Source organism: Danio aesculapii, chromosome 25 (assembly GCF_903798145.1).
Source record: "Danio aesculapii chromosome 25, fDanAes4.1, whole genome shotgun sequence".
NCBI classification, from domain to species: Eukaryota; Metazoa; Chordata; class Actinopteri; order Cypriniformes; family Danionidae; genus Danio; species Danio aesculapii.
The window spans coordinates 12475702-12502005 of NC_079459.1; the positions used below are offsets into that span (position 1 = coordinate 12475702).

The 26304-nt window shown below is 36.5% G+C and overlaps 1 protein-coding gene across 1 annotated transcript in view; it reads left to right on the forward strand.

Annotated features, from left to right (window-relative positions):
• grm8b (glutamate receptor, metabotropic 8b) overlaps positions 1 to 26024 on the forward strand; it is a 346404-nt gene extending 320380 nt beyond the window's left edge. Inside the window, exons 10-11 of the mRNA XM_056452403.1 lie at positions 18684 to 18930; positions 25480 to 26024. Coding sequence (XP_056308378.1) covers positions 18684 to 18930; positions 25480 to 25529 — 297 coding nt within the window. The 3' untranslated portion in view covers positions 25530 to 26024. The remainder of the gene's footprint in view (positions 1 to 18683; positions 18931 to 25479) is intronic.
• The last annotated feature ends 280 nt before the right edge of the window (positions 26025 to 26304 follow it).

The following is a 26304-nucleotide window of genomic DNA, read 5'->3' on the forward strand; positions in this document are numbered from 1 at the left end:
AGATGAAATTTCCAGCTGACCCGGAGTCGATGAGGGCCGTGACTGAAACTGAGACAGAAGGGGTAGTTAACTGGACATTAGTGGTGAGAGGATGCATTTTTTCAATGGGAGAACTGAACAAACTCACCACAGAGCGTGCTGGACGAATGGGACAGTCCAGCCTGACATGTCCTTCGGCACCACAGTACATGCATAGACCCCGGGTCAGCCTCCTCTGTCGCTCAGTGATCGTGAGTCTACCAGATTCTATGATCATTGGTTCGGGTTCTGGATGGACGGCTGGCTCTGGCGAACGGAGGAGTGCTTGGGATACTGGTGGAGTATCATGCTGGTAGACCCTCAGACGATCGGAACAGCGCAGAGAGTGTTGGATGAACTTCTCCAACCCCATCGTGTCGTCGAGGGCGGCCAACTGTAACCGGAGGCTGGGCTCTAGTCCGAGCCGGTAGGTTGTGAGGAGGGATCGCTCATTCCATCCGCTCGCAGCAGCCAGAGTTCGGAATCTGAGAGCATACTCCTGAGTGGACATGGCTCCCTGTTTGAGATGGTATAACTGTTCTCCGGCTGCTACTTCAGTATCCGCGCGACCAAAAACCTCCTTGAAATACTGGGTGAATGACTGAATGGAAGTTGTTACCGGCCCAGACTGTTGCCAGATGGTTTCAGCCCACCGAAGAGCCGATCCAGAGAGAAGGGAGATGATGAAAGCGATTTTGGACCGATCTGTAGGGTATAACTCGGGTTGCATAGTGAATACCAGAGAGCATTGTAAGAGAAATCCATTGCACTCCTCCGCCCCGCCAGAGTAGGGCGCTGGTCGAGCCATGGGACTGGATGAGTGGGTGGACGGTGAAGAAGTGCTCGGTGCTGGTGGTGCTTCGGGAAGTGGAGCAGATGGTAGTAACACTCTCTTCAAAGAATCCACCAACTCCTGAAGGGGATCGTGAGTGCTCATGCTGTTGATAGTTGAAGGTCCGGTCTTCTGTTATGGGAAGCAGACGGACAAACAGGGGTGTAAGTATAAATGATGTTTATTACAACAGATGAGCAAATTGGATAATAATTGAGAGTTGAATGGAGTTTGGATGGAACTGATGATCCTCTTTGCCAGGTGAGAGGATAGACACTGAAGGATGACCGAATGCACACACCAGAGGACTTGCAGGGAAGACAGACTGACGAGACACACAACGCTGACAGGACACCGGGAACACTGGACAGACTGGAAGGAAACAGAGTTAAGGTAAGTATCTTTGATGAGATCGCAGGGGAGTGAAACCTAGGAAGTGGTTCACTCAGAGTCCGCTTCGTAGGAACAAGACCGGACAATGAGTGAAGTGAGGTGTGTGCTTATATAGTGAATGGGAGTGATTGGGTGCAGCTGTGCGTGGTTAATACTCAGGTGAAGGTGCTCGATGCGTGATGTTGGGGGAAGAGCCTGGCCAATCCGTGACAGTATGCTGTTTATTAAACTTAACTTAGCACATTACATTAAAAAAAAAATATTAAATTAAGCCCAGTCACTTTACGTGTCACACAAGATGCTGTTTTAAAGGCAGGGCAAGTTTTTTTAATATAACACATTTCATACACAAAGATAATTCAAAGTGCTTTATATAAACTAGAAGATTAAAATAATCATAACATAATCACACAAATATACGAAATTATTAAAAACTGATTAAAATGTGTTAAATCAGGTTTAAAAGAAAAAAAAACAGAAGGAAAGACATAAAATCTTGTTCACATTGCATTGTGCTCGTTCAGTAAAGGCACAACTAAACAGATGTGTTTTAAGTCTTGATTTGAATGTTCATATTTAGATACTTATTGATTTATAAAAAAATACTGCTTAAAATCTATACTGAAAGAATCTGAATGCTAGTGAAAAGACTTGAGGACTGGTGCTCTGATTTTCTAGTTCTGGTCAGAATCCTAGCAGCAGCGTTCTGGATAAGCTGCAACTGTTTGACTTTTTAGGAAGGCCAGTGAGGAGTCCATTACAGTAATACAATGCATGTGATAAAGCCATGAACAAGTTTTCCTAAATCCTCACTGGAAAGAAAAATTCTTGCAATGTCTTTGAGATTATAATATGCTGATTTAGTTACTGCTTAGACATGACTACTGAAACTAAGATCTGACTCTAGAATCACACCAGAATCTTTATTTGATTTTTTTTGTTGTTTGGCCCCAGGAGCCAAGGCATTCATTCCCTTTGTGATCCTCATTATTGGTCACAAATGCAATTACTTCAGTTTTGTGAGTTGTTTAACTGCAGGAAGTTTTGGCACATCCAACTGTTTCATCAATGCATTGGCAGAGGCTGTCAATGTGGATGTAGTCATTAGGCAATAAGGCTAAGTCAATCATCGGCATAGCTGTGGTAAGGAAAATGTTTCTGAATATTTGTCTCAATATGAGCATATACAACAATATTATAATGTTATTTGGCTCAATGGGAGCATATAATACAATATTCAATACTGAGTGCCTTGCGTGCGTCTGTTCTCTAAACAACAAGAACAAACGCCTGACATCGCCTGTCCGAATTCCTCAAAGTTGCTTAGAATTAAATGTTTAGAGATGGTGTGACAACGCGCACCTATGCGTGCCTTTGATGCACCCCTTGATGCCTCTTACATTCTTGTCGCAGCACCAGTGGCATCGAAATTAAGCACCGAAATTCATATCCTGATTTGGTCCGGTACATACCGGTTACAAAGGTACCGGTGCTCTAATGGCACCGAGTTTCGGTGCCCAACCCTAATGCAAGTTGATGTAGGTTGTACGTCTTTTTTGTCATCAGATCTGCCTAAATTATTTTGAATATGTATTTAACAATGTGCTGTAATTTTACATAATGTGAACCTTCCATTCTGCCACATCCTGTTTGTGCTCTTTTGGATTTAGATCTGGTTATCCAATAGGTTCTCTATTGGTGACTGGTGACTTGAATGTCATCTGAGTATAATAACCTTATTATTATTTTAAAAATATATATTTAAATGGCGCATTTTGGATGTAGCCATCCTATTGTTAGCTGTAGCCCATCTGCTTTAAGGCATTTAGAATTTGTCTTCTGCAATACTTATTTGAGACAAATAAAAGTCAGACCAGTTGCTGGTGCCTTTACACCCACTTAAACCAGTCCAGCCATTCTCTTTTGGCCATGGACCTTAAGAGCTGCCATTTACTGGATATTTACTCTTTTTCTAACAATTCTCTGTAAGCTCTAAAGATGGTTGTGTGTGAAAATCCAAACATATTAGCATTATCATTACGATACATGGAAAAGTTCTTCAAACTCCAACCATCAGGCACATTCATAATCATTTAAGTCCTCTTTTTCCACCGTTTTGAAATTTGGTTTGAAATTTAGCAGACCACTTGAATACCCAAGTAACCTCAGACCTTTAGTTATCTGTAATTTTGACAACATTGGTGAGTTGAACCATTCTAAAAGCCCCTTTTGAAAGCAACACACCTGTGAAAAGCCTGACATAGTATTGAATCCAGCTGTGCATGCAGCACAGAATTAGCTCATGGAGCAATTCATTGTAGTAATTAGCACAGGGGATTTTAGGCACATTGACAATGATTGAGTTGCCATTTTCTCACTTACAATGTTCCTGGCATATGACATGCCAGAGGCTCATTACAATAGATTATACCCTTGGATAGTTTCCTTTGCAGACAAAATACCTGCCAATCAACTCAAATGTTCGAAATCCATTGTGCCAACTTATTGAGAATGACCAAGGAAGTCAATGATTGTAGATTCACCTGTGCATGTGTTTTGTGTAAATTAGCAATTGCTAAACCTTTCGCTTTTACATCTTTATTAATGAATTGTGTACAGTATCTAATTATGAATTTAGAAGTCAGCTATTGGATGATAATGTGGGTCAGGCTTGAACATGAGTTATCCACATGAGCAAAATGGCTAAACATCTGGATAATGAGCAAGCCAGCAGATTTCATCACCTCGAAAGGTAGTCGGCCGTCCTGTTCTGGGATCCTGATCGATGGACAACCTTGAACTGGTACGGCTGTGGTGACCTGCACCTGGTCACTAGGGGATTATGGTCTTTCATGCTATGAATCCAGGTTAGTGTTCAGTGGTCTGTTTCTATTGAAAATTCCCTGCCCAACAAGTAGTACCTGAGACTCTCCAATGCCCACTTTATTGCCAGTTTCTCTTTCTTAATAGAAGAATACCGGATTTCTTGTGAAAACGGCTTCCTGCTTATATATGGCACCGGCTTTTCTTGTCCCACATCTTTCTGTTTGAGGACTGCCCCCAACCCCTACTGCAGAAGCATACACTTGCACGATAAATGGCTGGGTGTAAGGATGGCTAAATCTCTCCATAATATCAGACCCTGAGAACTGTTACGGAATTTATGAGACAAGATCACAAGAATTGCTATGCAATAAAACAAACTTTCTAGTTTGAGTAGCAGATCTGCAAGAAAGCAAGTTCTTCAGCTGCCTCAGTTACCCATCATGTGCCCCCCTCTCTGCCACCCCTTTACTTCTTCAATCAGAGCTCAGGTCACTGACATTTAACAATGAATCTTCATTTTCATATGGTGTATCTTGTGAATCTATAACTTCAACTTGTCATGTTTTGTATCATTTTAAATGTTTCTGTGTGGTTGGTAAATGGTCTCAGTTTTGTTTGAGTTTGGGAAAAGTCTGTCCTACTGAAGTGTGAAAGTCTTGGTGAAGCTTTTATTATCTTTAATTAATGGTTCTTTGTTCTGAGTTGAGTATTTAAAGAAAAGGTGCAAAATGTCAGGGGGATCTTGTAGCCAACACACCCCATTGCAGCATGTGAGTCTCTGAGACTTATATGGTGCAACGTGCTTCTCTGGTCAGGTATGCATCTCTAACTCTTTGATTTATCTTTGAATAATGGATGTTGTAAATTTACAGTAATTGGCACAATACAATCTTACCTGACAAATAAAATTTGACTGAAATCATTACTACCAGTAAACACTTTTGTTGACCTTTGGTGTTTTACGGCCAGTGTGGATCAAACTAGGGGATCACAAATAAAGAAGCAGGTAGCACTTATTCATAGGCCTTTAGCTTTCTGACCACTTTTGATCTAAGTTGCATGGTAAAAGACTGTGTAGACTACCTTTCCCATCACAGAGCAAGCAGTAGGAGGCCGACTTAAAAGGTACCAGTCGCCAGCAAACCTCAGACTAAGAATCAAGCTGGGAACAACAGAACGACAATTGGTCCCCAATGAAAGAATAACTAAAAGTATAGTCTATCTGAAATAATCAAATATCCAAATTTATTAACTGTTAATGAATATGATCCATTACTAATTAGAAACACAACCTAAGTTTAATGATCACTTGAAAATTTAAGTCATATTAAATTCAGAGCTGTAAAACAAATATAAATAAATTCTAATAAATAACAGATTTTTTTTTTCAGAAGCACTACAAAAGGCTTACACGCATTTTACCTTCGACCATGCTGTTAGTTTCGTCATTGGGCTAATAGGTGGACTTTTACATGGGTAAAGTCTGGACTGTTGAAAACAGGTTCTGAACGAAGCTGTTCCTTTAGAGTTCTAATCGCCAATTCACTGTCAGTTAACCTGGCGAGCGAATAAGCTACTGTTGTGCCGTAAGCAATTTGTGACTTGTCTGTGAATAATAGTGTGATTGTATCTTTGTTTGTTTCCTGTTTATTTGTTTTATTTTTGGTTATTTTGTTACTTTGCTGGGTTTTTGGGTTATTTTGGTTTTCACTCTCGTACGCCATAAATAACCATGACTTTGCACTTTATGTCAGCGAGTAATGCCATTATTTTTTTCAAAGTTTTTCTCACTTTACCATACAGTGAGAACCCAATACGAGCCTTCCTGGTTCATCATTAAATATATTTACCATATACATTTATTTAGCAAACATTCATAGCCAAAGCCTATTATTTGTCTACCTATTATATATATGAACAAGTTTTGCTCCACAGCAGGTTGGGGATATGCTGTGTTAACTAACAGAAACTTGATTGGTCTGTTTCAAAAAACCAAACCCTTCAGATTTAGTCAAATTTACAAACCCTTAAATTGAAATCTGTTCATTTGAAAAAAAGATGAGTAACGGGTGAGTTTGTCATGTAAATTACAACAAACACAACTGCTTGTTTTGAAAGTGATTACATGTAAGAATCTGTCTTGGTATGAGCCATCATTTGTAGCCATTCTCATTTAGTTATACAGGTGTTTCAGTCAGCTTAAGAATCATTTAGCCTGATTTTACATAATATTTTAGATAATCAAATTTTAAAGCTTTTTACCCTATATATAGTACAAAGTGTTAAAATATTCTACTCAGCTTTTTTAACATTTAATTATAATCTGCTAGATAGCATATCTCATTTAGATTAGCATAAGTGAGTTGAGATAGGCTATTTTTATTCAGTGAGGTGGCTCTACATACACAAGGGATTAGCATAACCGCAAAATGTAACATAAAAGCACTCTAGCATTTATTTTGAGAAACAAACACAGCGAAAACAAATGTTGTGATAAACAGTTAGCCCTCGGGGTGGTACTAAATTAAAAGTTACGTAAATAGGAAATTGTTCCTTCAAATCTGACTGCTTTTCTTTCACTTCTCTGCATGACAAAAGACTGAATCCAAATGGAGAAAAATCTGCAGAGCGTATTTCCCGTTTCCCTTATCTTTCCCAGGCTTATTTCTTTCGCCCTCACTGATGTTAAAAAGATTATTGCAATGAGCCACTGCAATATGAGGACACAGATATGAGTATTTTATTGAGGCATGTCTCTCTTATTCACATCTCCTCACTCTGCGCTCATTAAAACTTTCAAGTTTCTTTAGAGCTATCCGTGGGATGTAATTTAAACCTTGTGCATGACTTCTCATTTCTGTTTATTTTCTGCATTAACGGTCATTTTTCTTCAGCGTACTTCTGAATGTCCTCAGTGATGGAACAGATCGTATACTTCACTTTAGGATTGCTTGTGTTGAACGTCCTGGATTTCCTCTGAGTTCCATCACTTTGCATTGCAGTACAGCTGAATAGGGGAGAACAGATGAAAAGATGAGAAAAGGATGCCTGCCGGGGGTAATTAGACTTAGATGAGTCATCTGCAGTTTTTGAATGAGTTCCAGTTTATATATAGTTGGTTGTGTTTATTCGTTTACCAGTCGCATGCTGTGGCATTGATTTTTAAACCACTTAAGCTCTCCAAAAGATTTTTAGTTAAATAGAGTTTACTTATTCGTACAGTATGTCCTTTATGAATGTTTTCTTTTTTTTTTTTACTCCTGCTGTTTTGGTGCTATTGACTGACGCTGTAAAATGGGTCCATAAAAACATACACACGCATTTAAAAATGATTTTCTGAATACATTGTATGGATATGCAATATATTCTTGATGTACTTGCAATAATTTAGCAGATATAATATTAAGTTCCTTCCATTTAGTGATTGGAGGTTTCATGGCTCTTCTTGGTAATGGGTGTATCTGAAATACATTGATATTTTTGTTTATGTAGTAGATGCTATTATGGATAGCATCATTGAAAAGTGAATGTGGAATATAGGATAGTGTTATGGCAGTACACTAATTTCCAGCCTCATATTTCCAATCATATTTGTAGTCATTAATTATCATCAAGAAGGTGCGTTTCCCAAACACACTGCAAAAAAATACTTTTCTTACTTAGATTGTTTGTCTTGTTTCTAATCCAAATATCTAAAAACTCATATATCAAGAAGCAATTTCTAGGTAAGTAAAACATAATATCTTGTTTTGAGAAATAATATGCCAATATTAAGTGAGTTTTTCCTTAAAACTAGCAAAATAATTGGGTAAGCAAAATAATCTTGTTTTACCGTTTGACGTAAGATTATTTAGCTTACCCCATTGGCAGATTATGTTGCTTGTTTTAAGGAAAAACTCACTTCATTTTGGCATATTATTTCTTAAAACAAGACAATATGTTTTGCTTGTCTAGAAAATTGTTCTTGATTTAAGATTTTTTAGATATTTGGACTAGAAACAAGACAAATGTAAGTAAGAAAAGCATTTTTTTGCAGTGCAACGACATAACTCGCGGCTGAACTATCATAGTATGATGCATCTTTTGGGAAAAGAACGATGTAGTGACAAGTGTTTCCCAAAACCTGTAGTTTCTCTGTTGCAGATCCATCATTTGAACCACGTTAGTTATTGCGTAAACGTTCATAATGACGCTCTAAACAGGGTGGAGTAACTAAATCTTTAGAGAAAAAAAACATAATTATATAAAATAATTTTTGTGCAAATGATATTGTTTTACATGCACATACATTTAAAAAAATAAATATTAGTTTTGGTAAAAACATGCACTCGTTTTTCATATTATTAAAATATATGTAAATTGAGAATATTTCATATAAAATCACTTAACACTTATTCAGCTAAAATCAGCTAACACGTATTCTAATCTCATATATAAATCATATAAATTGTTAATGGTTGTAGGCCTAATTTACAGTAGGCTATTTATTAAGAAATGAAAAAAAATCCTACTTAATAATAATAATAATTATTATTATTATTATTATTATTATTATTATTATTATTATTATTATTATTATTATTATTATTATTATTATTTATTATTTTTTAATTAAGTAGGATATTGTTTATTTATTAGATTTTTTCTACTTTTATAATTTGACACATTCTGTAGAAATGTTCTAACCAACAGACCCATGTCATATACAGTACAGATACATTTCTTAAAGTCACAAAACACTAAAACATATTTTTTGAGATGTTGACAGTCATATATGTGTCCCATACTGCTAAATACACCATTAGGACACATATTTCACAAAAAAGTATAAAATTGATTGTTTTTGCGATATTTCAAGCAAATTCCGGTTTGAAAAGAAATTTTGAAGCTACGTCATGGCAAATAGATTCTTGTTTAAAATCCAGCATGTAGACTGGCTGTCTGTACTGGCAGGTACAACATGACGTCTTTGAACTTTCAGCATTAATTCAAGAGATAGACTTGGTTTGAACCAATCAGCGCACTCTATTGTGTATGAGGTGCAACTTCATTAATATGCCTGATAGCTTCGAAGACTGTTTTTATCTGTTACAATGTTCATACGGCAGAGAGACACCTTGTTGTGTTTCCAATCGTGATTAAAACAAGTGGAAGAAGACAACAAAGGTTTTGTTTTTGATTCCCCGCTATGAGAGCACAGCTGGACTCATGTGTGGATTACAAAAATATGTTTGTAAGGAACATTTTTTACCAGAGAGCTTTTTGCATCTGGAAATGGTGAAATCCAGATTTGCCACTCCTCTCCTTTTTAAAAAAGACAGGTTTCCAGTTTGCATTGACTGTCCTGTCTCTACAGATTTGGTAAGTGTGTGATCAGTGTTCTTTGTTTCGTCAGAGGCAAAGTTAGTTAGTATCGTCAGCAGTACTCTTTCAGTTTTTAAACGCATACCTTAGTCAAAATGATTTAGATACTAAGTTTACAGTACATTAATATCACTACAATATTATGAACTGAAAGATCCACTGTAAATGCTGCTTTCCAAATGTAAACATGTAAACACCTTAATCAAACTATAACCATCGTGTAGAATTTTTACCGCATTTTGTGACAGGAGAGTCTATGCACACGGCTATAGACGCTACCTACCGAGTACATCTAAGTTACAAAGAATTGCGGAGATTTTTTCTCCCATTCGCTGTGTGATATCAAACAATCCATTAAAACACTTTTCCAGCAGTTCCCCTCATCCTGAATCTCGTTTGTAATGGGGGCATGCATGAAAGGTTTCTAAATGAAAGTGAAAGTCCCAAACTGCAGTCGACAAAATAATAATTTGGCAAATAATTTGATTACTGATGTCCATGTAAACATAGTCACTGTTTTTCTTCTCTGCGTCTGTGTTTGAAAATCAGTGCATGCTCAAACTGAATCTGCCCTTTTTATGCAAACCCTTCCCTCTTTGCCTCCCCCCACAGTCCCACCTAAACAGAGCTGGACACACCCAATTTTCTGACTTTTTTCAAACTACAGGTGTGAAAACACCCTGCTGAGACATGGGTGGGAGGGGGTGGGTTATGCTGGGTTAAAACCATTAATGTATGCTATATTTTTGTTTTCACAAGCTTTGGAGACGTAACGCAAATTCCGCTTTTAAATAATAGGTCATCTATAGCTTTCGTTATGAGCTACGCCTGTGTTTAAAATGGTATAAATGATTTAAAAGTGAAGTGTGAAGGAAACGCAATCGTCAATACGAAGATCGCTAAAACTGAACTAAAAATATTTTGAAAGCAAATTACACGTAAAAGAGGTGACTTTAATTTTTTTTTTTATAAATCATTCCAAGTTTAAATGTTAGAATGTTTTAAATAGGGCACAGGTAAGATAACAGGAATAGAACACAACCATGAACAATGCTTCTAACTACAGCTCTAGGGGTGCAGTTGCATGCGTATAAGTTTGCAATGCAGTTTGTGAATGTTCGTTGGAATGACGGATTTGGGAAACGCCAAATCAACAAGCTATGTTTGTAACGACAGAACTAGCGACCTTAGTTAGCTAACTATGGTTTTCGGAAACGCACCCCTGGTCAGCTTCTTGAAGGAGTTGTACTTTACCTTCTCTGAGGATGGGATTCCTCTGATTGTGCTTGCAAACTTCAGCATACACCATCATAAAACTAATGACACTTTTGTTTACATTTTTTAATTTTAGCAGACACTTTTATCCTAAGAGACTTACAAGTTTGGAGAAAAGAAAGACTTAAAATCATAGAGGAGCAGTATTTAAATGCTATGAAAGCCTAAGTTAGCGTTTTTCCTTTATTCAAGCATACAAAAAGAAGAGAGTATGTCCTACAGGTGGTTTCTCAAGCCTACTTACCTGTGCAGAGCACACTCAGAATTGCACAATGTTTTCTAAGAAGTATGCGGTGCTTATAAAAAGGTGCCAGGTGTATATGAAGAGGAGAAGTGAGTGTCACTTACAGGTGGTTTGTCAAGCCCACTCACCTAAATGATGCACACTAATTATTACGCAATGTTTTTTTACAGAAAGATGGAGTTGATAAGTCGCTGGTGCACATGGAGAGAACAGAGTGTGTTCCACAGGTGTTTTTTCAAGCCCTCTCACCTGTATGACGCACACTCAGAATTGTGTTTTGTCTGAAATATGGACTGTTTATAAGAAAGTGTTTGGCGTTAAATACAGTAAATACATAGAGAGTGTTGTTGCTGGACTTACACATTCTGCTTGCCTCTTTTGTGTGTGCCTATTCCATCAACTCAACACATCCGTTAATCAATTAAACCTCATTTAAGCACACCACTGCTGCACTGATCAAGCACTGGCTATTGCAGTGTATACTTCCTCCTCACCCTTAACCTCATCTTGGCTCCTGACACAACACATACTCCTCCACATGTCACCTTTTGTCAACAATTGCACTCACCGAATTTACTATCCTCAATGGTTCATTTCTTCCTACTAATCAGTTCTCATCACTTGATGCCAACGGTGCTACTGACACTCTCTGCACCACTCTGACATCTTGTTTAGACACAGTCTGTCCCCTCTCATCCAGACCAGTCTTTTGCACTCTATCTGCCCCTTGGCAATCAGATGTTCTTTGCATGCACTGGTCCAAATTCAGGACTGCAGCGAAGGCCTGGTTGTGCAAATAAATTATCCTGCTGAACTCAGCGTATATTAGTGACTCCTTTTTTTCTTTTGCTAATGTGTTCAATGCAAAAATGACTTAGTACAATCACGATATTAACAGTTCCTCTAATTTCTGCATACTGTTAAAACCTTTTAGACAACTTATAGACAGGGCCAGATTAACATAACAGCTAGGTGGGGCTGAAGGCCCGGGGCCCACGGAAGGACGGGGCCCTTGATTGGCTGAAGAATTAATCTGCGTTATGGCGCCAAGAACCCCTTTTTTGCACTATGCTTTTGCATGTCGATAATGTGAAACATTTCTTTAGGTTCGCTGTTGTCCCAAAAAAGTGACACCAGTGCTAAACTGGGGCTCAGAGTGGCTGAGAACCGATCGGCGGTGACAGTTGGGCTCAAGAAACTGACGTGAGCCCGCACAATCCTTCCATCACACAATATAACCGAGATGCGACCAAATAAAATAGCTTACAAACACAGTTATCCATCGTTGCGAAGTATGTATCTCAAGTAAATACACTCAGTTATGGTTTACATTGTCTAACTGAACCAGAAAGAAAGCAAACTTTTTTTTATAAATGCTTACCTAAAAACAGCAGTAGCCTAATAATATGGAGCTATTAAATATTGGCGCTGGCTTTCATCAGACAACATATCTGATGCAATAAATAAATAAATAAATAAATAAAATAAGGATGCTAGCCTTCTCAGAAGAACACAAGTTTTTGGATTTTTAGAAGCATGGATTTTAAGATACCATATCATTAGGGATTTATGGTCAGCTCTAAAGTTCTAAAGTCACTTTTTTAAAGGTAACCCCCTATTTAAAGTATTTATTGTAAAGCACTAATTTAGGAAGGATTGACATTTTTTTTTGTTTTGCTGATTATGGCAACCAGTTTGAACTTTAAAATGCATATTATGTCATTACATAATTTATTTTAAATATTTGCAAGCCTATTTATTAAAATAGAAAAAATATTATTGTCACTTCTAAATCAAATGTTGGAAAACCATTAATAACATAATAACAACAACAATAGCCCCAAGGCACAATGTGAGATGGTTCCACCATGTTGTAGTTGTCATGCTAATTTGCTACTATAAACAGAAGCGTGCAATCCTTGTCCTGCCTTCGAGTTCCTCGGATTGTAATGTAATGTGTATTTATATAGAGCATTTTATCATTTATGGCTATACACCCAAAGCGTTTCACAATCATGAGGGTCTCTCCACACTACCACCAGTGTGCAGCATCCGCTTGGATGATGCGACGGCAGCCACAGGACAACGGTTCCAGAGCGCTCACCACACACCAGCTATAGGTGGAGTGAAGAGACAGTGATACAGCCAATTTGGTGGATGGGGATGATTAGGAGGTGATGATTGTATGGGCCGATTGAGGGACTTTGGCTAGGACACCGGTTTTACACCCCTATTTTTTACGAGAAGTGCCATGGGATTTTTAATGACCACAGAAAGTCAGGACCTCGGTTTAACGTCTCATCCGAAAGACAGCACCTACTGACAGTGTAGTGTCCCCTTCACTTTTACTGGGGCATTAGGACTCACACAGACCGCAGGTTGAGCGTCCCCTGTAGACCTCGCTAACACCACTTCCAACAGCAACCTAGTTTTCCCATGTGGTCTCCCATCCAGGTACTGACCAGGCTCAACCCTGCTTAGATTTAGTGAGCAACCGGTCTTGGGCAGCAGGGTGATATGGCTGTGGCCACCTGATTGGTGAGCTCTGCTGCTTGTAAAATTTTAAATTTGTTTTATCTTAGTGATGGGAAATTTGAATCATTTCACCTACTCTTACCTTTGTCTCGTTCGCTATGATGAACAAATCTTTTTTTGAGTGATTTCAATCATTTTGTTCAATTTGACAAGATAAGATTAAAATGTTAAAAATCTACTAGCCCAAACATTGATCACACTACAAACAAGTCATAACTAGAATGCTATTAGAAAGAGAAAATAATCATTCATTGTTAATCTGGGTCTATGATTTGCGCAGCTCAGACATGTTTGAAGGTTTGAGTGGTTCGTTCTCATGATACAGACAGTCCCATATAAGCTTAACCAATGCACACAGTGTGAACCAGAAGGACCCATGATTACACTGTCTTCTACACAGATTACATAGTTTTTTAGTCAATCATTCATCATGTGACAGCATATAAAGAGATGCTTGTCTGAAAAATTGTTTGTGATGAGCATTGTTTCATTAAATGGCTTTCTCTTCCACACATGATTATGATTGTGTTTTTGCAAAGACTCAAGAGTCCACAAGACATGTCACTTGTATCTGCTTGTTAAGTCGTGATGTATGGAGTATTTCCTGGTTCAAGCCGCAACTCATTTAAATTGAGAAAATATTTGTTTATGACCTTTTTATTCATATCACACATTAAAGTGAATTTTATATAAAGTCATGGTGTACATAACAGTCCCTGGACTCTCTGGAATATGGTGAATAAAGCCCCATCTTCTAGAAGCCAATCAGCGATTACTATAGACTGACGGTTTTTATTATTTAATTTTATTGGTAATTCCTAATATGAAATTAAGCTTTATAATGTTAATATAATGCAATATAATGTTTCCCTATTCAAACAGAATGCCAGAGCATACTGCCTGAGAGGCGTTTCAAAAATGGTCACTTAGTGAAATGATTGGCCTTAAAGGTTCAAGAAACTCTCGAGTACTTTCTTTGAGATTTTAACAGATTTGTGCATGTTGAGCGTCAGTAAAGACAACGTTGACACCTGTCAGTTTTAATTGTGGGGAAATCTGGATAATTTTGAGTTTTCTTATCTTATGAGAAGACCCTGCTTTTTAATTATTCATGACAGTACATGCTTTCCAAAGGCTCGGCAGACCTGCCAAGCTGTGAGACTGCACATGTCATGCAGTATTTAGCTATAAGGGTAGGATGTGTTTGTTTCCATGATTTATGGGGTTTGTTGCATGATTTTCCCCGCGATGCTGTCAAGGCAGATAAAGCAAAGCTGTTGGTTTGCAGCAAGCCTTTTTGTCGAGAGAGCTGCACGAGAATTGGAGAATTGCCGGATTATGTCTTTTATCAGTTGAGTTTGTTACCATTCAGACACATCACCTATATCCGTGCTGCTGTGTTCGCCTGTGTTTAAAATCCTACGGATTATCGGCAGGGCTAATGGTTGAAATAGATAGGGCAAGATAATGTACCTGCTGCACTACTCAACTGTGTCTGCATTCAGACTCAGGGATTCAGGAGGAGAGAAGTCCTCCTCATTTATAGTGTTTATATAATCATTATTATCTTTATAATGATATTATAAGATTTGTCACCACCTACTGGTGGTTTTAGTTTATATTCATGATTTCATTTCATTGTTAATTGCAGTGCAATACACTGGAATTACTGCACAGAAAATAAAATATCAAGCTTTAAATACTCTTTCTCTCAGATACAGTTGAATACTGAATTTATTTGAATTAGATTCAGGTTTATTCAGTTTAATAAAATACTTCTGTAAAATATAGTGTAATTTTTCATCTTTATATGTTTTTTATATTTTATATTATATCTGAGATTATTGTAAATAAACAGATGACTTAGTGCATTAATTACATTTAATGTTTTTTATTTTTTTTTATAAAATTATGTTTAGTTTGATTATAACAATAATGCAAAATGTGTTTGTTTCAATGAACAATAATTTTGGGATGATGTTACTACTTCCGCCTCAATTTGAGCCTGGAAAAACCCAGGGATATACACATATAAATATCATGAGCACCGTTCCAGTCTTTTCCCCCATGTATCACTCCGCCTGCATTGAGTGTCATGGCAGAGGACTTAACTCTCTATAGTTTGAAAAATACTACTGCTGTTGGAACACGTCATATATTATTGAGCCTTTTAAAGGCAAGAATGAATTTCTTTGATTTCAAATATTTGTTTTATTTATAAGGCTGGCAGCCATATGACAAAGAGATTCAATGGTTTTGAAGATGTGAATTACTGTAAGCCTCAGATTCCCCCCTGACTAAAATTTATTCTGGAGCCCAATTGTTTGTCTCTATAGGGCTTAAATGTGAAATTAAATTTTTTTTGGGCATATCTAAATGCAATATTTGGTCACAATCACCAATTATTTACTCCAAAGCATAAAGATTTAACTGCAATGTTGTTTAACAGCTTAATATACTAAATGCTATATGAAAACTTGCCCATTGTTATTTTTATTTTTTCAGCATCTTTATACTTTTGCTTGTTAAATGTTATTGTTGAATAAATTACATTTTGATACAATAACAGCAGTATTTTATAAAAATAGCTTACTTTGAATTGCAAAAAAAATTGTCGATCTCTCACTTTTGTTTATTTACTGTAGTTATAGTCTGTATCACAGGTGTCAAACTCAGCTCCTAGAGGGCTGTAGGTCTGCAAATTTTAGCTTTAACTAATTAAACACAATTGATCATACTAATTGAGACTTTCAGGCTTGTTTGATACCTACAGATAGGTGTGTTGAAGCAGGATTAGAACTAAACTCTGCAGGGCTGCGACCCTCCAGGAGTTTGACACCCATGGTCTATAGTAATTAAGTGTTTTTGCCTTGGCTTTATAAGGGTTCATTATGTTGGGTAAACTGACAGAACCCTTTGTTTTATGCTGTTCAGCACTATAATTTCGATCTTTTGAACAAAATGTGTTGTCCTCACCAAGACATTAAAATACTGTACATGATTTAATTAATTAAACAATTCAAATACTTGTCCTAATGTTCAATACTACCTAATACTGTCAACTTCAGATGTAAAGTTGTACTACCTCATAAAAGGGTTTTCGAGACACTTTGTGATAATTATTTTTTATTTATTTACACACTTATGCCATTGAATGGTACAAATGCAATATCTCATCACATATATACAGCCACATCGCAGTGCTACTCATGTGATATTGCTTATACATATCATTTTTATAGGCAACATCATAATATTGGCTTCTGTAGCTTAAATTTTACTATATGACATTATAACACTTTTGAAAAGGTTATCTTAAACCAGCCTAAGCTACTTTTTGTGGGTTTAAGATTGTCTTAGATCTTTAAAGATGGTGTCACAGTGTGGCTGGTGTCCAGGCGATTAAGTAGGCTATCAGGCTAGTTTCCCAGTCTCAGTTCCCAAAAGTTCTTCAGAACCAGCCGGTTTATAGTTCCCTCTATTCATTCTGTTTCAGCATACTTCCTTTGTTACTCTTGCTATACTATTCTAGCAGTTCCTTTCATTTATTTTTCAGTGAGTGGGATTATACTTTCTGCCAGTGTGAAGACTTGCATAAAAGAGTGGTAGCAGGGTCACAAGGTTAGATTTGAATTAAATCACAATTTAAAAAAGACTTTCAGAGAGTTTTGTGTCCAGTCACATTTCCTTGACAGGATGGCAGCACTCTGTTGTCTCAGAGACATATAAGTTTACCTTTTTGTCCACTTCAGGACTCAGCAAGGCAGTTAATTTGATTTTGGTTTCTTCTAAGCAGTAGTACGGAAATGACACTCCTCTGGCGCTCCAGATTCTCCACCCCTGACCTAAAAACCTTGGCTCTTTTATTCTCAGCACCCCATTTCTCTTAATATAAACATGAAGAGCTTTATCAACTGCTTCACCCACAGCAGGCATATGTTATCATTTACTGGTTGTTAGCTTACTGATCACTCGCACCTAAGATAAGGAAAGCAGTAATATATTTGTTAGTGAGGCTAGTCATTTATCAAACTCTTAGATGTGGGGAAGGACGAATCGACATTTTAAATTGTCCTGCTTGGGGCATGTGATTGCATCCTAGGTTCAAGTTTTGTGAATTCTTTAACATTTGCATTATTGAAATTGCACAACTATTTGACAGGAATTTTGGATAGAATTTCAGTGGATTGTAGAAGTCAGACCAGTACTTGATTTTAGAGGCTAACTTAATAATCTGTTGATATAATAATATTGGCAGTTTGTGTACAGTATGCTGCAGTATCATTTGAACAAATACTTAATCCAGTTTTGGTGCATAAAAAGCATTATAACTCTTATAAAAATCCACTTTTTCAGGAGGAAAAAGAAGTCTGCTTCATTCATTCCTTGTCTTTAGGTACTCATATAAGTCACTAATAGGTATAGTTAATTATCTAACTTTGAAAAGTTATTTATGAATATTTTTAAGAAAATTATGTTTATGTATTATGTATGTTATCACTTTAGAACATTGTTTTTAAGATGAGAACATTCTTTGTGCGTTTAGAATATATTTGTTTTATTTTATTTATTATGAAGAACAAAACCAATTGAACAAATGCAAATGTGGAAACCATCACCCAAAATGTAAACATCTAGTTGAAAATGCAAAGTACTGTAAAAGATTTAATTGAAAATTTGTTTTTTTTTATTGGAATGATATATTATGAAACCATGCATTTCTTGTTACAAAATCAAGGGCCTTTGTCATTTACAGTTGAAGTCAGAATTATTAGCCCCCCTTTGAATTGTTTTTGTTCTTTTTTAAATATTTCCTAAATGATGTTTGACAGAGCAAGGAAATTTTCACATTATGTCTGATAATATTTTTCCTTCTAGAGAAAGTCTTATTTGTTTTATTTTGGCTAGAATAAAAGCAGTTCTTAATTATTTAATTCCATTTTAAGGTAAAAATTATTAGCTCCTTCAAGCTATATTTTTTTTCGATAGTCTACAGAACAAACCATCGATATACAATAACATGCCTAATTACCCTAACCTGCCTAGTTAACCTAATTAACCTAGTTACGCCTTTAAAATCTTCTCTCTGTTAAACAGAAATTGGGGAAAAAAATATTCAAGGGGGCTAATAATTCTGATTTCAACTGTATATAATGTCACCCAGGACATTGATTTCATTATCTCCTTTTTTTCTAGATGTACATTCAGACGGCTACACTGACCGTCTCTCTGAGCCTGAGCGCATCCGTGTCTCTGGGGATGCTGTACATGCCCAAAGTCTACATCATTATATTGCATCCAGAACAGAACGTGCCCAAACGCAAGCGCAGCTTCAAGGCCATCGTCACTGCTGCCACCATGACAAACAAGCTCAGCCAGCTGGCCAGTGAACGACCCAATGGAGAGGTGAAAACTGAACTCTGCGAAAGTGTGGACAATAGTGGTGAGTACAAAAATCTCAGTCACACTCTCAGTACACTCTGAATGAATGTTCATTTGGCACATTGCTTTGTCTATTAAATTATTTTGCAAATTAATTTATTTCAGTACATTTCAGTATTAAAATGTATTTTTAAAAATTTTGTGGGTCTAAGGTAAAAGTCAGAAACACCTGTGGAGATATCATAATGTAGATCAGGGATGTCAAACTCAATTCCTGGAGGGCTGCAGCTCTGCACAGTTAGTTCTAACCCTAATTAAACACACCTGATCAAACTAACTGAGTCCTTCAGGCTTCTTTGAAACCTACAGGTAAGTGTGTTGGAGCAGGGTTGGAACTGTGCAGGGCTGCGGTCCTCCAGGAATTGTTTGACATCCCTGATGTAGATCATTGAAATAATTAAAATCTTGAAATGAAAATTGCTCCTTAAGTCTGTGGTGGTCAACTTTTTTAACAGAATTTTTCAAAAGCCTTACACTCCTAGATGATGTGAGCTAAAAAATAAAGGAAAACTAAAGTTTTAAGACCTGAATGTTCTTTAAGGTTCATATCTTTTCAGTGAATATAAATGAATATGCATAATATTTGTTGTTAATGATATATTATTAGATTTTGATATGATGTATAGAGTTTATGGTAACACTTTAGTTTAGGGCAACATTCACAGAATTAGCAAACCATTAACGAATACTACTAAAATAATAAACTACGAATTAGCTGTTTATAATTAGTTAGTAAGGTAGAGGTTTAGGTTTTGGGTTGGATTAGGGATCTGAAGTGTCTGAATCCACTTTAGCAATTTTAAGGATGGAAAATATGCTTTATGCATAGTCTAACAGGGTTGTGCAAATTCTCTATGAGCAGAAATTGTATTAAACCAATCAGAGTCTTATCTCCCTTACCCTTTAAGAATTAGTTGTGTCACGCATTGGCGCATTTGCTATTTACATGGCGGACTTTGTAAGTGAAAAAAACTGAATGCTTCACTAGCGAGAAAACAGTTAAACTATCTGCAGCGCAAGGACAAAGAACGAGCCTTCTCCCATCGGCCCTTTACTTTCTCATTACTTTACTTTTTTCTCTATTCTTTACTCCTTTATTTTCTTAGATAAGCAAATGGTGGAAACCCCCTCCACTGAAGACATCCATTAGCCTACATATTTGTTTTAAAATTATTTCTAGATTCAGTTCTAATTTCCAGCAAATGAATAAATAAACAATAATAACGAAGTGTGGCCAAAAAAACTAAGTTATAGGCTTGAACCGCCAACTTATCCAGCATATGTTTTACTCAGCGAATGCCCTTCCAGTCACAAACCAACACCGGGAAACAACCATGTACTCTTGCACTCACACACATACACTACGGACAATTTAGCTAACCCAATTCACCTATAGCGCATGTCTTTGGACTGTGGGGAAACTGGAGCACCCGGTGGAAACCCATGCAAACATGGGGAGAACATGCCAACTGACCCAGCTGGGGCTCAAACCAGAGACCTTCTTGCTGTGAGGCGATTGTGCTACCCACTGCACCACTGTGCTGGCCACGGTCTATTATAGTTCCTCAAAATAGCAACGCACCAACAATGCACCTTAACACACCTCCTTTTTAGACCGGCACGCCCATGAGTCCACAAAGTTGCACAAATTGATTTTCTATTTAAATAATGTGACGCAAAATGTGAAAATTAGAGTTGTGATGGTCTGAAGCAACAAATCACACCAAACATGTCTTGCGCCTTATAGCGGCTGGTGTATGATAGGGCCTGCAAACTTACTGATTGGCAAGAATGGTCATTTTTAGTCAGGGAAGAGTTGAAAGATTTCCACTCTTGTGAGTGTTTCAGATCTGTAATCAGATAATTAAATACCAAAAAGGTTGTACTTGGACATTTGATTAATTTCATTTTAAACATAACACAATATGACATTATATTGACAACAAAATGATTTTTACTGCTATAAAAAAAGAACTTTATCAGCAATTGCTGAGCTCACACAATATTGTCAGTCTGCGCAGTGCAGCATTAGGACACTTTTGTGTGTTATATGTTAACATAGAACTCTTTTAACATAAAATTATTTGACCTTAAAATTGTAAAATGTCACAAGGTGCACAAAACGTTTTAAATTAATTTATAATATAACAATGTTTTATATATTGCATACTTATATTATAATTTGTCTACACATATGTAAGTGTAAGAAAAAATGTGGCTTCAGGACATGGCAGTTATACATTTTTAGAAGTTTTTTAAAACATTAAACCAAATTAAATACATTCCTAACACCTTTACACATTTTAAATGAACCCTTGACCATGCACAGACTGGACTTTATTGTACCGATCTTTTAATGATCAAAGTGTAAAGTGCATGGCGCAAAAGCATTAAGGGTGTGTGCGAATCCACTTTTGCTATTTTAAGGAGAGAAAAATATGCTTTGTGCCCTGGCACATGGTCTAACAGAGTTGTGCTTATATTCCTTATGAGTTATGGGTGTGTTTTGAGCATAATGTGCATTAAACCAATCAGAGTCTCATCTCCCATTCACTTTAAGAGTCAGTTGCATCGCAACATGGCACATTTGCTATTTGTATGGCGGACTTTGTAACTGGCAAAACAGAATGCTTCACTGGTGAGAAAACAGTCAAACAGACCATCTGCACAACGAGGATAAAGACTGAGCTTCCTCCATTTGGCCTCTTTACTTTCTCTTTACTTTACTCCTTTATTTTAAGTGCAAAGATTTCTTTCAAAACTCAACAGGTGGACAAATCTAAATTTGTTTTCATTAAGACTAATATAAATATTCATTCATTTTCTTTTTTCGACTTAGTCCCTTTATTAATCTGGCGTCGCCACAGCGGAATGAACCACCAACTTATCTAGCGTATGTTTTACGCAGCGGATGCCCTTCTAGCTGCAGCCCATCACTAGGAAACACTTATACACACTCATTCACACACAGATACACTATGGACAATTCACCTATAGCGCACGTCTTTGGACTTTTTTTATTGCGTCAGGTGTATGATAGGGCCCCTTATGTCGTTGATCAACATTCATTATATTTATATTGTTGGAGCCATTTATGGGTTGCAATTTTCTTTCACTCCACTAGAGGCTGTAAATTGTATTTATGCTCTCCTCACGTGGAGCTGACGGTGTAGAAGAAGGTCAAACAAACTTTTTGACCGTCATGGCTGTGAGAACGGGTTTTTATTTGTTTTGATGTTTACTTTTTTAATTTTGACAAAATGGACAATAAATGGATTGGAATATCCTACTTAAATTGCGAAGGTATGGACATTTCACTTTATTATTGACCCGTTCAAGCAACAAACGCGTCAGAACCAACGACCAAAATATACGCATCTACATATATATTTAACATTAAATATACAGTATATTATGACGCAAACATCATTTTTATGTGAACTATTTCTTTAACAATGCTTAAGCTGCACATTATCTTTGTGCTAATGAACTGATAATAACATTGAGGTTTCAGCAATGTTTGCATTGGTTACTCTCCTTGGTTTTCCTTGGTTATCTGAAGCTTTTATTATGAGGAAATGGAGCAGATAAGTATGCATTCACTGGAGTATCATTGCTAATTCATTAGCTATGGTGCCTGCATTTTCTGACACCAACACTACATGGAACATTTAGGCTTAATTTGCACTTCATATAAAACCTCACATAAAACGATGTCTGAGGCAATCTGAATTATTGACTACAAGCACTTGGCAACAGACTGTATTTCAGAAGCCAGTGTGGTATTACCTTTTACATGATAAATCCGATCATTAACCAGGGCAAAAGCATGCATCCATAGCACTGTATAGAAGAAGCAAATGTTCAAACCCTCACTAATGTGCCATGACCCCTCTTAACACTGGGCCAGTTCGTAATGAGAGTCAAATGTACCATGTAAGGAATAAGCAGAGAATGGCATTTGGAGGGCAAAAACATTTTGGTGTTTTTTTTTCATGTTGTAAATGCTGCATTGTTTTGTTCATTTTAACAACATTAAAATATGCTAATCAAGCAGCTTTGCTGTTGGTCATATTTGTACAAGTACCAGTTATTACTAGCAGTTTAGACTGACCAATATGGCAAATGGCTCTATTGTGAACAGTGATATTAAGCAGGTCAGAAAATGTTGCATTATTTTGTTCATTTTACAACATTAAAATATGCTAATCTGTCAGCATTGTTGTGGATCAGCTCTATTAGACATTATTAGCAATATAGACTGATCAATTGGGCAAACAGGTCTATTGTAAGTAAAAAAGTAACTAATGTGCATTTATATAGCGCATTTATGGTAAATGGCCATAAAATCTCACCATCTCTTGGATGAGACATTAAACCAAGGTCCTGACTTTCTATGGTTATTAAAAATCCAGGGGCACTTCTCATAAAAAAACAGGCGTGTAACCCCGGTGTCCTGGCCAAATTCCAAAAGGGAACTTTAATCTGCATATGTTTATTGTCATAAAAAATGATCTCAACTTATTCCTTGAGTCATGCCGAAAACTTTGATATCAAATATGCCAGATTTGGCTAAACTTCCTGTCCGCCATATGGATTTTGTTTAAAAAAACTCTTTTGCAAACTGCTGCTAGACCGTATATCAAAATATCACCAAATTTAACTCGGATCCTCGTCAGACCATGATGACTAAGTGTTGTAAAATTCATGTCAATAGGCAAAATGGTTTTTGTGTACAGCATCAACAAATGTGCTGGTATAATGTCAAACTGCATCTGAGACTATCTCTCTGCTATGATTAAATATATTGACACCCAACTTTAGGTTCTTCATTGTCACCTAACACTGACGACAACACATCAAATTTGTAACTCTGCCACCATTTTTGGCCTCTGGACTGCTTTGCTCATTTTGTCTGTAAAGTGCTTGGCCCCTTAATGGCTGCTTGCAGCTATATTTATTATTATTATTATTATCATTAGCAGTATTATTGATTATATGCATATTTATATTAGTTTTATTTAAAGCAAGCTGTCAGGTTTTGGACCATATAGGGCATAGGATGTGTGTTTAGATATAACTATTTAGATTTTTGACCACACTTCGTTATTATTAATCATTTAGTCGTTTGCTGGAAATTAGAACTGAATTTAGAAATGGTTTTGAAACAAATCTTTTGTGCTTAATAAACAAAACTAAATAAAGATGTCATTTGGAGGAGGCTAGTTTTTTTATCCCCGCACTGCAGATGGTCTGTTTAACTGTTTTCTCGCTAGTGAAGCATTCAGTTTTTCAACTTACAAAGTTTGCCATGTAAATAGCAAATGCGCCAAGGTGTGACGCAACTGACTCCTAAAGGGAGTGGGAGATGAGACTCTTAATTGGTTTATTCTCGAAACATTCCTAAAACTCATTAAGAGAATAAGCACAACCCTGTTAGACCATGCACAGTGGCGCAAACCATATTTTTCTGTCCTAAAAAGAGCACAAGTGGATTCAGACACACCCTTAATGCTTTTGAGCCATGCGCTTTACACTTTGCGCCTAGGTCGTTAAAATAGAGCCCGAAATGTCAGTCCCTTCAATGAAAAGCTTTTCACTCAAACTTCTATTTCTATGCAAAAAATAAAAATAAATAAAAATAAATGAACTAAAACTAAATGAATTCTCTTCATCATATAAAGTGATCTTACCTTTTCAGAAGACTTCGATTAAGCTGTGTGATTGATTTGCATTCTTTTCATATTTGATTAAAAATATGTTCATGCATTCCAAAAATGAATGAAAGTCATTTTTCTAGAGAAATTATAAACCAAAAAAATGTAAGTCTTACCCTGACAGTTATTTTGTTCAAAAACCTTGAACATTTTTTTGAAGTGAAATGCTGAGGTAACATTTTTAATTATGTGCTCATTCATCCAGTTTAATGAATTTGGACTGAACATTTATATCAAAATGATTCAGACAGCAGTGAAATTATCAAGTATATTCCAGTATGTTTCAAGTTGTCTATTGTCAAGCAACTGATTTTTTCGACTGAAATTTAAGTAGTCTATCATTAAAAATCTTCCTCTTTTAGTGAGTTGAACTCTGAAACTGATTCAGTAGGTAAAACCATAAAAACGGTTATAGCCCCAGTCATATTTATAATTTTGTAAAGAGTGCCCAAAATATTTGATGCCAAATGGTTTAGGTGCAATTATATATCAAATATAAATTTTTATCTTATTTAATTTTGAAGCGTGCAATGCTTTTTTAGAATGACTTGTTGAGAATGATACATCACACCTCAGATATGTTCTGCAAAAAAGGCACAATATAAAGACATTACAGAATAGTATGTTATTACTTTCTCAAGTGTTCCTTCCTGCTTTTAAATGAAACCAAGGAATCACTTTCAGTCTATGAAAGAGTCAGAATATCATTCTCAGAATCTCTACACTTCCCAGGCCCTCAAACAGAATTATATCAGCCTCAATTCTCTCGTATCTTGCAGTGAATACTTTTCAATACACAGCTGTCTTCTTTAACTAGCTATTTTCCTTTTCAGCACCGTCCACAAAAACAACTTACGTCAGCTACACCAATCATGCCATATGAGCGAACATCCTGAGAATGGTTGGCATGGACCTGGCAGGCTTCAGCAAAACCAGTTCCAATGACTGAAACCCAAGCATGAGACATCAGTGTTGTTTGTGGACAAGAGGATGGACTCTTGCACTTTTTTCCCTGGATATTTTATAAGGACGCCTAGGTGGCCATCCAAAAAAAGGAGACAGAAGCTGTCATTCACATTGGCAGCCAATAAAATAGGACACTGACAAAGGGGTACGAGAAAAAAATGCTAAAGTTTAAAGAAACAGAACAACTATTGGAGTCGATCATGTTACATGTTATCCTAATTGTAAGTATTTTGTGGTTGTGAAATTTTTTCATTCTTGTCCCACAGTGTCAGACCTGCATTGAAAAATGCGTTTTTCATTTGTATTGGCTAATCTGGTCTATAACCTTGGGTGGTGAGTGTGCAAATGCCATGGTTGAAGCATGCAAATTGAATTTTTATACAAATATTTTATTTATAATAAAGGAATGTTTTTGAAATGTGGACATTTGTGTTTATGTAAATGAAACGTAATAGTATGTAATTTACAGTACTGCAACTAACCTTTTTTAAGTGAATAAATCTGTTCGTTATCTCCCAGTTATTTTATTACAAATGTACTGTAAATAGTCTCCGGTTACTAGCATATACAGTAATATAATCCTTGAATAGAGAATGAGATGGTATGTTGTGATCATGCGATGGAACTTCTCATTAGGAGGTGCCAATAGTCTGAACGTATAATATTAATCCAATTCCCTCAATGATGCTACA